This window comes from Strongyloides ratti (genome assembly GCF_001040885.1).
Source record: "Strongyloides ratti genome assembly S_ratti_ED321, chromosome : X".
Lineage (NCBI taxonomy): Eukaryota > Metazoa > Nematoda > Chromadorea > Rhabditida > Strongyloididae > Strongyloides > Strongyloides ratti.
The window spans coordinates 3,118,067-3,132,643 of record NC_037309.1 but is presented as its reverse complement, the minus strand read 5'-3'; the positions used below and the strand labels follow the sequence as shown (position 1 = coordinate 3,132,643).

The 14,577-nt window shown below is 20.2% G+C and overlaps 5 protein-coding genes across 5 annotated transcripts; 3 read left to right on the top strand and 2 right to left on the bottom strand.

Annotated features, from left to right (window-relative positions):
* Positions 1-1,012: 1,012 nt before the first annotated feature.
* SRAE_X000064900 (YhhN-like family-containing protein) lies at positions 1,013-1,787 on the top strand (the record flags this gene model as incomplete). Its single annotated transcript, XM_024645017.1, has 2 exons — positions 1,013-1,315; positions 1,383-1,787. The coding sequence occupies 2 exons, from the start codon at positions 1,013-1,015 to the stop codon at positions 1,785-1,787; spliced, it is 708 nt and encodes a 235-aa protein (XP_024510518.1).
* Positions 1,788-2,017: 230 nt separating this feature from the next.
* On the top strand, positions 2,018-2,749 carry SRAE_X000064800 (Hypothetical protein; the record flags this gene model as incomplete). Its single annotated transcript, XM_024645016.1, has 2 exons — positions 2,018-2,216; positions 2,277-2,749. The coding sequence occupies 2 exons, from the start codon at positions 2,018-2,020 to the stop codon at positions 2,747-2,749; spliced, it is 672 nt and encodes a 223-aa protein (XP_024510517.1).
* A 241-nt stretch (positions 2,750-2,990) lies between these two features.
* SRAE_X000064700 (Solute carrier family 12 member 8) lies at positions 2,991-5,363 on the bottom strand (the record flags this gene model as incomplete). Its single annotated transcript, XM_024645015.1, has 8 exons — positions 2,991-3,641; positions 3,687-4,279; positions 4,329-4,446; positions 4,534-4,725; positions 4,850-4,964; positions 5,022-5,137; positions 5,243-5,259; positions 5,327-5,363. 8 exons carry the CDS (start codon positions 5,361-5,363, stop codon positions 2,991-2,993), a joined length of 1,839 nt encoding a protein of 612 aa, XP_024510516.1.
* A 3,573-nt stretch (positions 5,364-8,936) lies between these two features.
* On the top strand, positions 8,937-9,815 carry SRAE_X000064600 (Aquaporin-like domain-containing protein; the record flags this gene model as incomplete). The annotated part of the gene is made up of 2 exons (XM_024645014.1): positions 8,937-9,015; positions 9,076-9,815. The coding sequence occupies 2 exons, from the start codon at positions 8,937-8,939 to the stop codon at positions 9,813-9,815; spliced, it is 819 nt and encodes a 272-aa protein (XP_024510515.1).
* Positions 9,816-10,397: 582 nt separating this feature from the next.
* On the bottom strand, positions 10,398-11,711 carry SRAE_X000064500 (Innexin family-containing protein; the record flags this gene model as incomplete). Its single annotated transcript, XM_024645013.1, has 1 exon — positions 10,398-11,711. The coding sequence occupies one exon, from the start codon at positions 11,709-11,711 to the stop codon at positions 10,398-10,400; it is 1,314 nt and encodes a 437-aa protein (XP_024510514.1).
* Between the last annotated feature and the right edge of the window lie 2,866 nt (positions 11,712-14,577).

Below are 14,577 nucleotides of genomic sequence, written 5' to 3'. Positions count from 1 at the left end.
TATATAAATCATTTGTAATTTAACTTTTTTTGAATGAGATTTTTTTTCAGACGATAAATTTATTTATATATAAGAAATTATTTTAAAATATATATTATTAATAGATAATGGAAAAAAAAAATTTTTTGTATGATATTTTGTTAAAAACAAATTGAAAATTCAACAAGTGGAATTAATTTATTTACCTTTTTAATGCCATATTAATTTTATTTATATTATAAGACTTTTTTTTACTAGAAAATTATGTTTTTTTTTCACCAGATGAATAAAATTGTTTGTATTTTTTCTTCTTATAAATAATTAATATTATAATTAATTTAAAAAAAATTCTAACAATTATAGACAATAAATGATTTTTTTAATGCATAATTTTTTTAATTATTTTATATATCATAATTTAAAAATAAAAAATATAAACCGGTGCTTTAAGTATTAGACGATCAGAAAACAAAAAAAAAAATAAATAAACAAATAAAAGTGTTTTTTGATTGTTGTCGTTATATATGACGGTTATTATAAAAAAATAATATTTGTTAAAAATATTTGTCTAATACACATGTGATAGAAAAAATTGATATATTTTCTGATATTAGGTTTAATTTTTATTGTTATAAATACATAATAAAATATATACAGGTTGATAAAGTTTTATCTATAAACTCTTTTTTTTTTATCACATAATATTAAATAAATGATTACGATAGACTATACTTTGTATTTCTTTTACATCTGATTAATAAAAGTATAGTTATAGCAGATTTGATCATTTAAAGATATATTATCAATATAAAAATAAACGATATTATAGTTTCAATGCACTTCTTTTAAAATTGAATGATAAGATTTCTGCATAAGTATTTAGATATATAAATAGATATTTAATCGAGCGATTAGACATTTTTATAATATCTACGAGACAAAATTTTTAGTCTATTTCATTTATAAAAAAAAAACGTTTACTTTTTATATATTTATAAAAATAAACAAAAGTAAAGTAAAATTAAATATAACAATGTTACCTTTATCTATCTATATTATTTACGGAATTTTAATTGGTTATTTTGCTTTAACAACAGATGGTTTTACTTATGAACCAACATCAATTTATTGTGTTAAAAAATGTTTGCCAATTATTGCTTTAGCTGGTATGGTATTTAGTGGAATGACAAAAATTAAAAAAAAATATAAATATACTCATATCTGGGGAATATTATTTGGAGCACTTGGTGATTTTTTAATATCATTTTTTCATAATGATTTACATTCAATTGTTATCGGTGCCGTAGCCTTTGGAATTGGTCATTTTTTCTATTTGGTAAGAATTAAATAAAAGAAACTTTTTTTTTCTTAATATTGTATTTACTATTAATTATTTTTTTTAGAGAACATTTCTTTTAAAATCAAAGCATTTTCATAAAGGATTATCATTGATAACATTTCTTGGGATAAGTGGAATAATAAGTATTATTATATTACCTAGTTTTGAAGATGAACCAATCTCAACAATAATAATTGGTGTATATGCACTTATTTTAGCTATATGTTTTGTTGGCTCAGGATCACAATATTTTGAAGGTAATATACAATATCAAGGTGGAAAAAAATTCCAATTATTACGTTTTATTGGTTATACATTATTTTTGGCATCAGATTTTTGTCTTCTTCTCGCAAATAAAGGTTATTATTATTCATTTTCTGAAGCTTTTATTATGGTAACATATTATGGTGCACAACTTTTTATTACCAGTGCATTACACAATGAAGAAATATTGAAAGATAGAAAATAAATTGTTGTAATTATACAATATAAATTAAAAACAAGTCAACTGACTTTAATAGTTTGAATTAATTTTTTATTTTTATATTTTATATATTTACAATATATTCATTACTATTTCATTAGAAAGTATTTTGTTCTTTTTGATAAATAAAAAAATTATTAATTGTATATGTATATATATATATAAATTTTTTTGTCTATCTTCTAATTATAATAATAAATTTTATTTTAATAATAATGCCACGTTTAAACAATAGTTCTATTATTTATATCTATTTTGGTGCATCATTCTTATCATATCTTGGAACTGATGGTTTTAAAGTTGATTCACCAATCATTTCATCATTACCCGTTATAGTATTATCATTTTTGACATTATTTACATTTATGGAATGGAAAGCCAAATTTTTAACAGCATTATCATTCTTTTCTAGTGGTATGTTTTATTATTTTTTTACTTAAAAATAAGAAAAAATAAATAAATTTATTTTTTTAGGATGGGGATTATATGCATGGTATGAATTTCCAAATTATATGGAAACTAATTCATTTTATCATTTATTAGCCAAATTATTATATTTATTCTCTTTTTTTACATGTTTAAAACGATTATGGCCACCAGTATTTATAATTATGTTAACCTATTCAATAATTTTTATATATTTATGTTTTTTCGATTTATTTTTAACACTTCCAATATTAATAATTATCTTATCAACATCAATGATTATTTTAGCTATAGAAGTTTCAGTAGCAGCATCAATATGGAAGTATGGTTCACATCAAATGGATACAAAATATTCCATATTTATAAGAGTTATAGGACTTCTTTTATTAACAACATTTGAAAGTTTCTTATATATGGATAAATTTGGTGGTAATTATTTTTCAACTTTAACGACATATTTAAATATTTTCTATTACATTTCACATCTTCTTTTATTTATTTCAAATGAAAGATCATTTTAAAAAATTTTAAATATATTTTTTTAATTAAAATAAATTTTATTTTATTACAATGATTGATTCATTTAATTAGAAATTATTTTCTATGTCTATAATTTTGTTTATATATGACAAATATGTATGTAATTTAAAAAAAAAAAACTACTTTTTTTTTTTCGAAAATGTTTCCTTATTAAAAATATTTAAGTATAATGTATTTTGATATATTATGTAGTAAAAAATTATTTTATAATTGTTGACAAACTTATCTTTCTAACACTTCTTGACTATGATAATTTTTTCTTTCCCCATAATCAGGGTTTTGTTCGGTTAATATATTTTCTTGAAATGTATGCGATGGTAAACTAGTACTTGTTATAACAAAATTACTATGACCTTCACTTGTCATTTTATCTTTTTCAAAAACTGTTTTAAAAAGATGACATAATGAAAATTGTGATATACCAGGATTTGAACATCTTGATACTGTTCCAATATAAAAATGTAACAATAAAAATACTGCGACATGAATTAAAGCCATCCAAAAATTAATAAAAAATAATATTGCAATATTTATGATTGTTCCAAAAAGTGATACATAACGATTTGAGAATGTTGAATAACCATTGATTGGTATATCTTCAATTTCAACATTTTCATTTTTAAAAATATTACTTAAATTGTCATTTTTAATACTTCCATATACAGGATTATTTACTCTTTCTGCTTTATTTAATTCCTGTAAATCAAAACTCATTGCTAATGATGTATAAGAATAGTTAACAAAAGCATATGTAATTAAAAATGGCATTGTTGACATTATTGCTAATTGATTTAATGAACCAAGTAAAGCAAATATTACTGAAATAACCATCATTACAATACTTGCTTTAACTGGATTTTGATTAGCACCAACCTTTAAAATATAATATTATTTTAAAATTTATTTAAATATTCTTACCCCTTCAGATAATGGTGAGAGAATAGGAATAATATCTTCAGCTGCTAAACCTTGTAATACTCTTGGTGAACCTAATAAAGAACCAACAATTGAACTTAAAGATGATAAATATAATCCTGTTAGAAACATGATTCCTGTTAATGAGACTTTCTCATTTATCAATGAATCACATAACAAAAATTGCCTATCAACTATTGCTCCAAGTGATAATATAAATATTAAACATGTAAATGATGATACTGATATTGCAGAAAGTTCCCCTAAAGCAATATTACGTCTTGGTTCTCTTAAATCATTACTCATATTTGTACCAGCTAATACACCAAGAAAATTAGCAAAAAAAACACCAAATACAGAAAAAAATGATTCATTTCCAGGAAGATGAAGATTAATACCTATATCAGTACAATTAAATTCACCATAATATGGTTCACGATTATTATTAAAAGTTTTTGAGTTAAGGGATGATATTCCTACATCTGCTTTACTACCAAAAACTGTCCCAAGAATAAAGTCAAAAACAGCAATAAAAAGAAAAATTAGTAAAATTATTTGAAGTCTTATGACCCATCTAACACCAGCTGCATTGATGACTAAAATAAAATATTATAATTAAGCAAATCTTTCTTTCTTTTTTCTTGCCTGTTAAAATAACAATAACTGCAACAGAAAAAAATTTAATTAAATATGGATTTGTTGAATTAAAAAAATAAGCTGTTGTTTCCCCAAATCCCACAGCAACAAGTGATGTCCCAACAGCCTAAAAATAAAATGTTAATAATTATTTATAATTATATATATATATATATAGTATATTATTTTTAAATATATAAATTAATTTAAATACCTGTCCAAAAACATATAATAATCCAATAGCACCACCAATTTGTCCTCCAAGTACATGAGAAACTAAAAAATATATACCACCATTTTTAATTTGGCATCTTTCACAAATTCCAATTGCCGAGAAAACTGTTATTAAAGATAATGTTGTACAGATGACAAGAAGAAGTAATGAGTTAGCAACACCAGCTGTACCCTAAAATAAAAATATATATTAAATTGTTATAATAATTATTTTAAATTTTTAATTATTGTTTCCCTTTTTACAATATTAATTATATATTTCAATTTCAATTTTTTTTTTTTAATCTTTTCCTTACCACAATCCATCCCATACGAAGAAATATTATAATTCCAAAAATATTAACCATAACAGTAGGAAACACACCATCCCACGTACCAAATAAAATTTTTTCTTTTGAAACAAAAAAATTTCTATAAAAAAAAAAAATTATTAAATTGTTATAAAAAAAAAATAAAATTTTTACCAACCTTTGAAACCATGGTATATTTCTTCCATCAATTCCTTCATTAGCAAAATATAAAGAATCTTCTGGTTCAGAAATATTTAAATCTACAGGTCTATCATTAACATCCTTATTCATATTCTAAAAAAAAAAATGACGTAATACAATTTTTTTAATATAGTTTTAACTATTTTTCTTTTGTCTCATATTATAAATATAACTAAAATTTAATTTAAAAATAATTACTCGAAATAAAAGATATTCTAAATTTTATAATGATGATAAACTTATAATAAATATATTCATGTATTATAAAATTTATCATCTTACTAATAAAGTTATTTGATATCCTTTTAACATTATTCATTCATTATGAAATTTTATAAAGTTTTATCCAATTTGAGTGATGATAGAATAAGAATATATATTTATCTAAAATATTTCATTTTATAAAATATTTAAATTAAAAGCTACTATATGAAGTTAAATTTATAAATAAATATATGGTATGCCAACAAAAATATATTTATATGGATATAATGTATTTTCATTCTATATCTTGTCAACAATATAGTTGGATGTTAAAAATGAACTACTTCATGAAGAGTAAATGAAAAAAAAATTTTTTTTTTTCTAAATTAAATAATACTTTAAAAATTTATTTCATTATTTTTAATTTATTTTATAGATTTTTATCATGTTATCACATTTGATTAATAAAAATTTTAATTTTAAAATATATATATATATTTAAAATATTTTTTTTTCAATTTTTAATATCATGTTTTTTTTCCTATTTTTACTATTTCATATTTTCACATTTTTCATTTATTATTAATTTATGTATGAATTTAAAAATTTTTTTTATCATTTTAAGTTGTTCATTAGTTATTTTATGTATATATTTTAGAATTCAAATAATAAACATTTTATTTCTGACTTTATTTTTGATATTTTATAAAGTTTTGTAACAAAAATTTCTTTTTAATTTATATACTTAAAAAGTAATAAAATTTTTTTTTTCTTTTAAAAATTTTATTATCATAAGAAGAAGAAGAAGAAAGATTAATATAAGATTAGTTCATATGTTAAATTGCTTTTCTTTATCATTTATTTTTGTACTGCTTTATCATTTTTATTAAGTAATTTATAAGTAAAAAAAAAAGAATATTAGTTGTATATTTTGTTGAAATTCTTATTTTTAACAATTTTGAAAATTGATATTTTAATACCCACCCAAAACTAAATATGCCGTTTCTATTTTTAACAAAAAAAAAAAGATGTATTATTTGTACTTGTATATGTACACATAATTATCTTTATTTTTAAGTCAATTACACATTTAAGTAAATTGAATATAGATAAAAGTCTTATTTTATTTTTAAAATATTTTAGAAAATGATATAAAAATTACAATTATCTCTTTTTTTTAGTTAAGTTTTAATGTATGTTATTTAAATTTTATATTAGCATATATAATACATATTTAATAAAATACGTGCTATTTTTAAAATTATTTATCAAACTTAGTACATGTTTTTATCAAACTTTGAATTAAATATATAAATTTTTATTAACAAATATTATAAAAGATAAATTTGCCTTCTTTTTTATAATTATATTCATACATAATATAATTTTTTTTTATTATTTCTTTTCTTCATATTGTGTACCCTATTTATATATCAAATTTTAATGTATATATTTATTTGTATAAGTGTAAATTTATCATGTTAACATTTTTCCATTAATCCAAATTTAGAAAATAAAATCATTTTTATGTAATTTATTTTCAAATAGAAAAAAAAAATTTATATAAATATATATTCTATATCTTATCTTACTTTTTATCTATTTCCAATTTTCATTTTATTCATTTTCAACTTTAAAAATTTATTCAGGCATATATGCATATATGTATATATATATCTGTTATCCTTAATTTATAGAGAGGAGTGGTATATTTGTGTATATGTATATATATATATTTATATATTATCATGTTTAGAGGTTTTTCTTTTAACCATTTAATGCCAATTTTCAATTGGTTCTCTGCCTCTGAAACAAAAGAACATAGAATCAATGGTTATTTTATTCTAAGACATTTTATTTTATATATGTATTTAAAAGTATATTCTTACCTCAGTTGATATGGCAACTTTATTTTATCAAATATTTATCTTTAATATTAAACGTATTAACAATTTTTAGTTATAAATTTATTTAATTATCCTCAAAAGTAATAATATATATAAGTTTTATAATAATGATATAAATAAATTATATAAAATATTATGATAATTATATATGATTTATAATTTTAAGATTATGTCATTATTTTTATGTTATGTATATTATTTATATATTTCTATTTCAGGTAGTTTAAGTTTTATTTTTAAAAGAATTTTTTTTTTAAATTTATTTCTACAATATATTTTTTTTTTCTAGTATATTTTATAAAATAATTTATATACTAAAAACGTTATTATAAAAAAAAAGTATAATAAATAATTTGATATATAATTTTGAAAAAGGAGAATCTTTTTGTCTAATAGAATAACTATATATTATCACCAGTCATAGGAATACTAGTGATATGTACAGTTATTCTGTTCGATTAAAAGATATGTACTTTCTTCTCAAATATAAAAACATTATGGTTTCATCCCTTCAACTACATTATTAAATATAACAAGAAATTTTTTTTTTTTTCATTTCAGGCAAGTTAATATTTCATAAGTAAATATGATATCATAATATTTTTGCAAACAAAATTTAAGCTTTTGCATAAAAATAAAATCATTTTCACTTATTTTAATTAAAAAAAAATAATTTTTAATATATAAATTAACACGATTAACGATCATTTAAATATGTACTTTTCATTTTATTATTTGTTATTTTATATATATATATTTTTTTTTATCAAATAAAAATAATTAATTTGAAAATTATTTTTAATGATCAAATTATAATGATAGTTTTAATATTTCTAATAAAAATAAAATTATTTTAATAAAAGATATAAGTTTAAATGAACTCTATTTAAAATAGCACAAAGATAATTAATAATTTATGTATTATATAAATATTTTAAATATATATATATATACTTTTATAATAAATAAATGTTATTAACATATTTTTCATGTGGTAAAGTAAGAAGATTTTAAAAAAAAAAAAATTTACTTTTATATTTTAATAAAAATAATTAGAAGTACTCTTTCTCTTTACATCATCAAATAACTTGTAAATCGTTAGATAGATAAAAATGATATAATAATTAAAAGCTTTTTCAAAGTTAAGTTAATTAAAAATTTGTATTTTACCTTATTAATGGCAAAATATGATAATTTCTTTTACAGTTACTCCCATAATGATATATCATTTTATTAATAGCAAGTATATATGATATTATATATATACATATGTCTTTATATTTATTACTTTCACCGTCCATCAATTAACAAACCATATATCAAGTTAAACTCCATTTCATAAAAATATAAGCATATATAATATATCTAAATTAATAATATATCTCTTGCACAACACCACTACTTTTAAAAAAAAAGGTCGATCTTCATCTAACTTTTATAAATTTAATGTGTATGTCATTTTCTTCCTAAACAGACTCTGTCGAGAGATGTCTCTACAAAGTTATTTTATATCATATTTGTGAGATATCCATTATAATGATGGCATTTTAATTATCCTTTTTTTTTCTTTATCTTTCATAAAAAATTGAAAAAAAAACTTTATCAAAAATAATAAAAATTTTCTTATAATATAATTATATTCATATTTTTTTAAATGTTTTTAATTTTCTTATTATATCATTTTTGACACGTGTATTCAAATTAACATAATTAATTGTTTTATTATGTATAAAAATAAATTTATACTTTTTTTTAACTAATTTTTTTTTTCAGAATACAGTATGGATGTTTTTCTTTTAAAACCAGCTATTATTTGTATTCTTTTTTATATAACATGCTTTGGTCTTGGAGAATTAGGTCGTAAGATTGTTTGTAGATTTTTTCAACCATCATCATATCCATATATTTTTTTAATTGAAGCTATTGGTACATTACAAATGTGTACATGTGTCTATGAAAATGGTTTAATGATTAAAAATTATGGTCCAATGGGTTTCTTTTTTACTGTCACAAGTTTGTTATGTTTTGCTAATTCTTGGAATCGTGGAGCTTTTGTCTCACCATTAGCACCATTTGAAATGTTTTTTTATAAAACAATTAATCTTAAAAAATTTGTAACTGTTGTATGTGGACAATTTTTAGGTGGAGCATATGCTTTCTTTTTAGCTAAAATGTTATGGTTTTATACAAAAAATTATAGTGAAGAACATGAATTTGCACTTGAAAGTACCAAAAATTGTATTCTTGGATTTAAAGTTAGTTATATATTTGTTCTTCTTTTTGAAATTACTGGATGTTTTTGTATTCGTTTGATAATCTCAAAATTACCTGAAAAAGCTAAATTTTTTGCCATACCAATGACTATTGCTGGTTTCTTAACCCTTGGTGTTGTATATATTGGTGTTGGTGGACTTAATCCAACAGTTGCTGCTAGTAGATTATTTGGTTGTGCTGGTTTAGATACTGTTTGGTTTATTATAACATATTGGATTGCTCCAATTATTGGTTGGATGGCTGCTGCTCATCTCATTCATACAGGACTTCTTAAAAGTGGTAAAAAAAATTCAAAAATTTATAGAAAACCATCATCTTCCAGAAAAAATAATGAAACAACTGGTAATAAAAAATCTAAAAAAGGAAAAAAGAAGAAGGATAACTAAATTATTTTTTTTTTCAAATAAGTTTTATATATTCCTCTTTTTAAAGTTTTATTATTTCGATATTCATATATCAAAAGCAATCTTCGTTGTTAAAAGTATACATTAAATTATGATTATATTAAAATTACTTAAATAAACGCAAATTTTATTTTATTTATTAAAAAAAAATAATAAAAAATGAAATCGTTACATTATCAATTAAAAGTATGATTTAGATATAAATAATTGAAAGAAAAAAAAATAGAAATTTAAATCTAAAAAGATTTTAAATTATTATTTCATAGAAAAATCTTTTTTTTGTGTTATTTAAAAAAAAAGAAATGACACTTCGTAACACAATGTAACGACTTGTAGGATAATTTTTAAAAAAAAATTAATGAATGAACAAAGTAAAATGGTAAGACAGTAAATCAGTAACATTGTGAAAAATATTTACTCAAGAGATCCACTTGCCACTGAAACCCTGTTTATAATTAGTTGCATTTAGTAGTATAATATTAGGATTATTGTAGGTAATTAAAAAAACAGGTTTAATAATTATGAAAACAATATTAAATACCTTTGTAAGAGAAAAAAAAAACTTTAAATATCCTTTGGTTTGGATGGATCTTGGAAACCGTAGTCAAGTTGCATCAAAGGTTCAACAAGTTTTCTATCATCATATGGATAATTAGATGGTTCCATTTTAGAATTTTCTGTTCCTTTGCGAAGCATTGGTGGATCACTATATTCATGATCACATCCAACACTTCTAAGTCTTGCAGCTTGATTTGTGATATAATCCTCATAAAGTTTATGAGCAATTTCTCTTGCGACTATTGCTCCAGCATGACCTTCAAGAAAACGAAGAATAAGACATCCATCAGGTTTAAGAGCATCATGTGTAAAATATCTAATGGATTTTTTAAATTCAATATGATTTGTTGGGCTAACAAGATGTTTCAAAAGTGTTTTTACACTATTTTCACGAGAATAAGCTGGAATAAATTGAAAACAGCAATATAAGAAATTTAAGATTGTTGAAACAGCAACAAATAAAAACCAGAACCATATAAAGAGATATATTTTTTCATTAAACATATTAATCATTAATACGCATTGAACTGTATAACGATGAATATTTGCTAAACGTCTTACTTTAAAATCACAAAGTGTTACACGAGGAAATACAGCTGAATCTTTCCATTCAAGACCATAGATTAAATCTTTCATTGCATCAAATCCCCATAATGTATAATTACTTCCTAAGAAACCATTTAATATATAAAATTGAATACAAATATTAATTAAATATAATAATTTGACAAGAAGATAAAGAACAGTAACGTAACTTCCAAGGTTTTTTCCTAATCTTATACATCCAATACGTATTGGTCTATAATTGTCATTAACTCCTAGACAATCAGATATATATTCTTTTAATTTAATACAATCTTGTTCTCTAACAGATGGTCGACATCCTCTGAGAGCTCTAGCTTCACTAACTACTGTATCAAGATCAATACCAGATTGGCAATGTAAACGTTTCCATATCCAATTTGGTAAAAAAAACATAACAGCTTGAAGTGCAAGAACAATTGGTACCCATTGATAATAACCTATCTCAGCTTCTTGACGATCATCAAAATTATCTGGTATTTGTTTTTCAAATGGAACAAAAAATGTATTTTGTATGAAACAATAATCTTCAGCATACTCTTCCCATCCACCTTTAAATTCCATAGGTACCCAACATTGAATTGGTGTACCAACATATTGTTTAGCTGATACCATAATTGCAAAAAATGCCAAAATTGATGCAGTTAAAAAATAGTTAAGACGATCAATTGGATCATCAAATGTTTGTGGTTTAAACCATCTTCTCATAAGATCCTCCAAAAATGGAACCGATAACATTATGGCAAGTTAATGGTTAGAAAACTCTATAGTATCTATAATTTAAAAAAAAAAATTAAAATTATTAACATTATTATAAAAGAAATAAATAATCATTATTATATAAAAAAAATTGTTATATTACTCATCAGTTCTAATATTATAAATTAGAATTAATAGGAAAAATGTTTTTTTTTATGTTGAATAATAATGTATATGTTATTAATAAGTGTCAAACTGTATAATAAACTAATATATAAAGAATGTTTTACTAGAGCTATAAAAATAAAAAACAATATTATAAATGTTATAATAAACTTTTGAAAAGAATATGAGAATGTTAATTGCTACTGTTTCAAAACATTTATAAATTCACAAAGAAACATTATTATATTTATATTATACTTTTTTACTTTATACAATCAAAAAATAATATAAAAATAAAAAACTACTGGTAATGATAATTTTCCCTTATACCTATTTTTATAATATAATAAAAAATGTTGTAAATTAATTTATATTATCATATATGATTCATAAAAAGAATAAGAATATTATAAAATTATATATTTAATTAATCAAATAAAATGAAACTTGAGAATGTTATTGTAAATAATTTTAAAGAATAAATATAATAAATACTTTTGATTTTCTAATCAAATATTTCTATGATCAAAGTTATCTTTTAAGAAAATGACAAATAACATTTTCAATGGCATAAAGAAGGTTGATAAACAGCGAGATATATTATAGTTAGAAGAAAATGGTTTTGAAGATATACTATACTTTTACTTATATAGAGTTTCCGTTGACCTCGAGATTATTGAATACGCCATTCTTAAGAACAAACGTGATATATTCAATAAGTATAGCCTGATATTTAAAAAGTGCCTATCTGTAGTTGCGCGAGGATTTTGCTTTATGGGGTGAGAGGTCAAAGAGAGGGAAAAAAGTATGGTAAAACTAAATAAATCATATATATTTAATTATTGATTAATGAGTGACCATTTAAATATATATATATATATATATATATATATATAAAGATAAATACTTATCTATATATGAACCAATACAAAACACTTTATATGACATTTTCAATGAAGTAAATAATACAAAAATGATGAAAGTATAAATACATATATACTTTATATGCATGATTAGAAAATGAAGAAAAAAAGCTAACATGCAACTATTAATGACGCTTTATTATTAAAGGCACATTATAATATGAAACAATTGATAGTATTTATCTTACTATGTTTTTTTGTTTGCCAAAAACATTAAAATCAATTAATCAGTTCTATATTTAATACCTGACAATCATTATGTTTACGCCTTTATTTTTAACCTTATCTAATTTATTACAATAAAATATATGAATTGTAAATAATAACTGTATGATAATATGTCTTTTTTTTTATATTAATAAATCTTAGTAAAGATAATTCTACTGTATATAAAGTTGTCAAGAGTAATAAATTAATATTAAAATGTCATAGCTAAAATTAAAAAAAAAGTACCGCTATTAAATTAAAATAAAAATGTTTTTAAATTAAATCAATGATTAATTGTAAAATATGTAAAAAAAAATTTTTAACTTTTTTTTTGTCATCAATAGAAATATTATTGTAATCAAAAAAATTTTTTTTCAAAAAAAAACTATAGTATTAATCAATGTAATGAGTTAAATGTTCTTGTAAGATGTATATTGACAAATTAAATTAATCAACTTATGTCTTATAATAAAGATAACAAAAAATTTTTTATATATAAATATAAAATTGAACAGAAGAGTTAATTATACAGGGTATCACAAAAATATGTTAATGTCTCTAAATCTTAGCTCCTAGGAAAACTAGTGATGTTCATATATACTTATTTTTTGTTAAGAGTTTAATTCAATACTAAATGATATCTAAATTCTTTTTCTATAAACTTTAAAAAAGAATCTTAAACCTTTAACTATTATTTTTTATTTAATTATTATTATTATTATTATTATTATATATATATCTTAAAATCCAGAAAAAATATATTTAAAGTAATTAAAAATTAAAATAAAATTTTTAAATCAAAATATAACTGTTTTATATTTAATGTATCAATTTTTTTTAAAAAATTTTAAATAGTACATATTTAATTTATTAAATATTTTACTTAAAATTAATATAATAAATATTTCTGTAAAATTTTAAGTAACTATAATATAATAATGATATGCATCGGAATACCTTTTATATCAAAATATTTAAAGAATTATATAACAATACTTATTCTTTTTAAAATATCTTTTATTGTAAAATACAAAGAAATAGGTGCCTTTTAATTTTAAATAAAAAGTAATTTTATTTAATTAATTAATATTATATTTATAGACTGTTTAAATAAGATAACAATGAAAATCCAAAAAATGTTTTGTCCATATATTTGAAAAATTTGAGACAAAATAAAAAAATAATACTTATATTAATATATAAATTCTATTATATATTGTTTTTAAGAAAGAAAATCAAATTGAGATAGAATAAATGTGTATACAAAGGCACACCATCTCTTTTTTTTTAAATTTATACTGTTAATAATATATATTGCTCATCATTGTGTAAGAATGATTTTGTATAGTATGGTAAAACCTATTAAACATATACATTGATCTTGTATAAAAGATTTATTTTAGAATAATATGTTATTTAAGTTAAAAGTTATCTTAATTATATATCATTAGCAATAATTAAATTATTTTTGTTTTTAAATAAATGTAAAAAAAAGATAATAACAACTATATATAATGTTTATATAAATGTATTATTTAAAAAAAATAATAAAAAGTACAAAGGTAGATATTTCTAGTATTGAAAAGTTAAATAAAAAGTATCTAATTAAA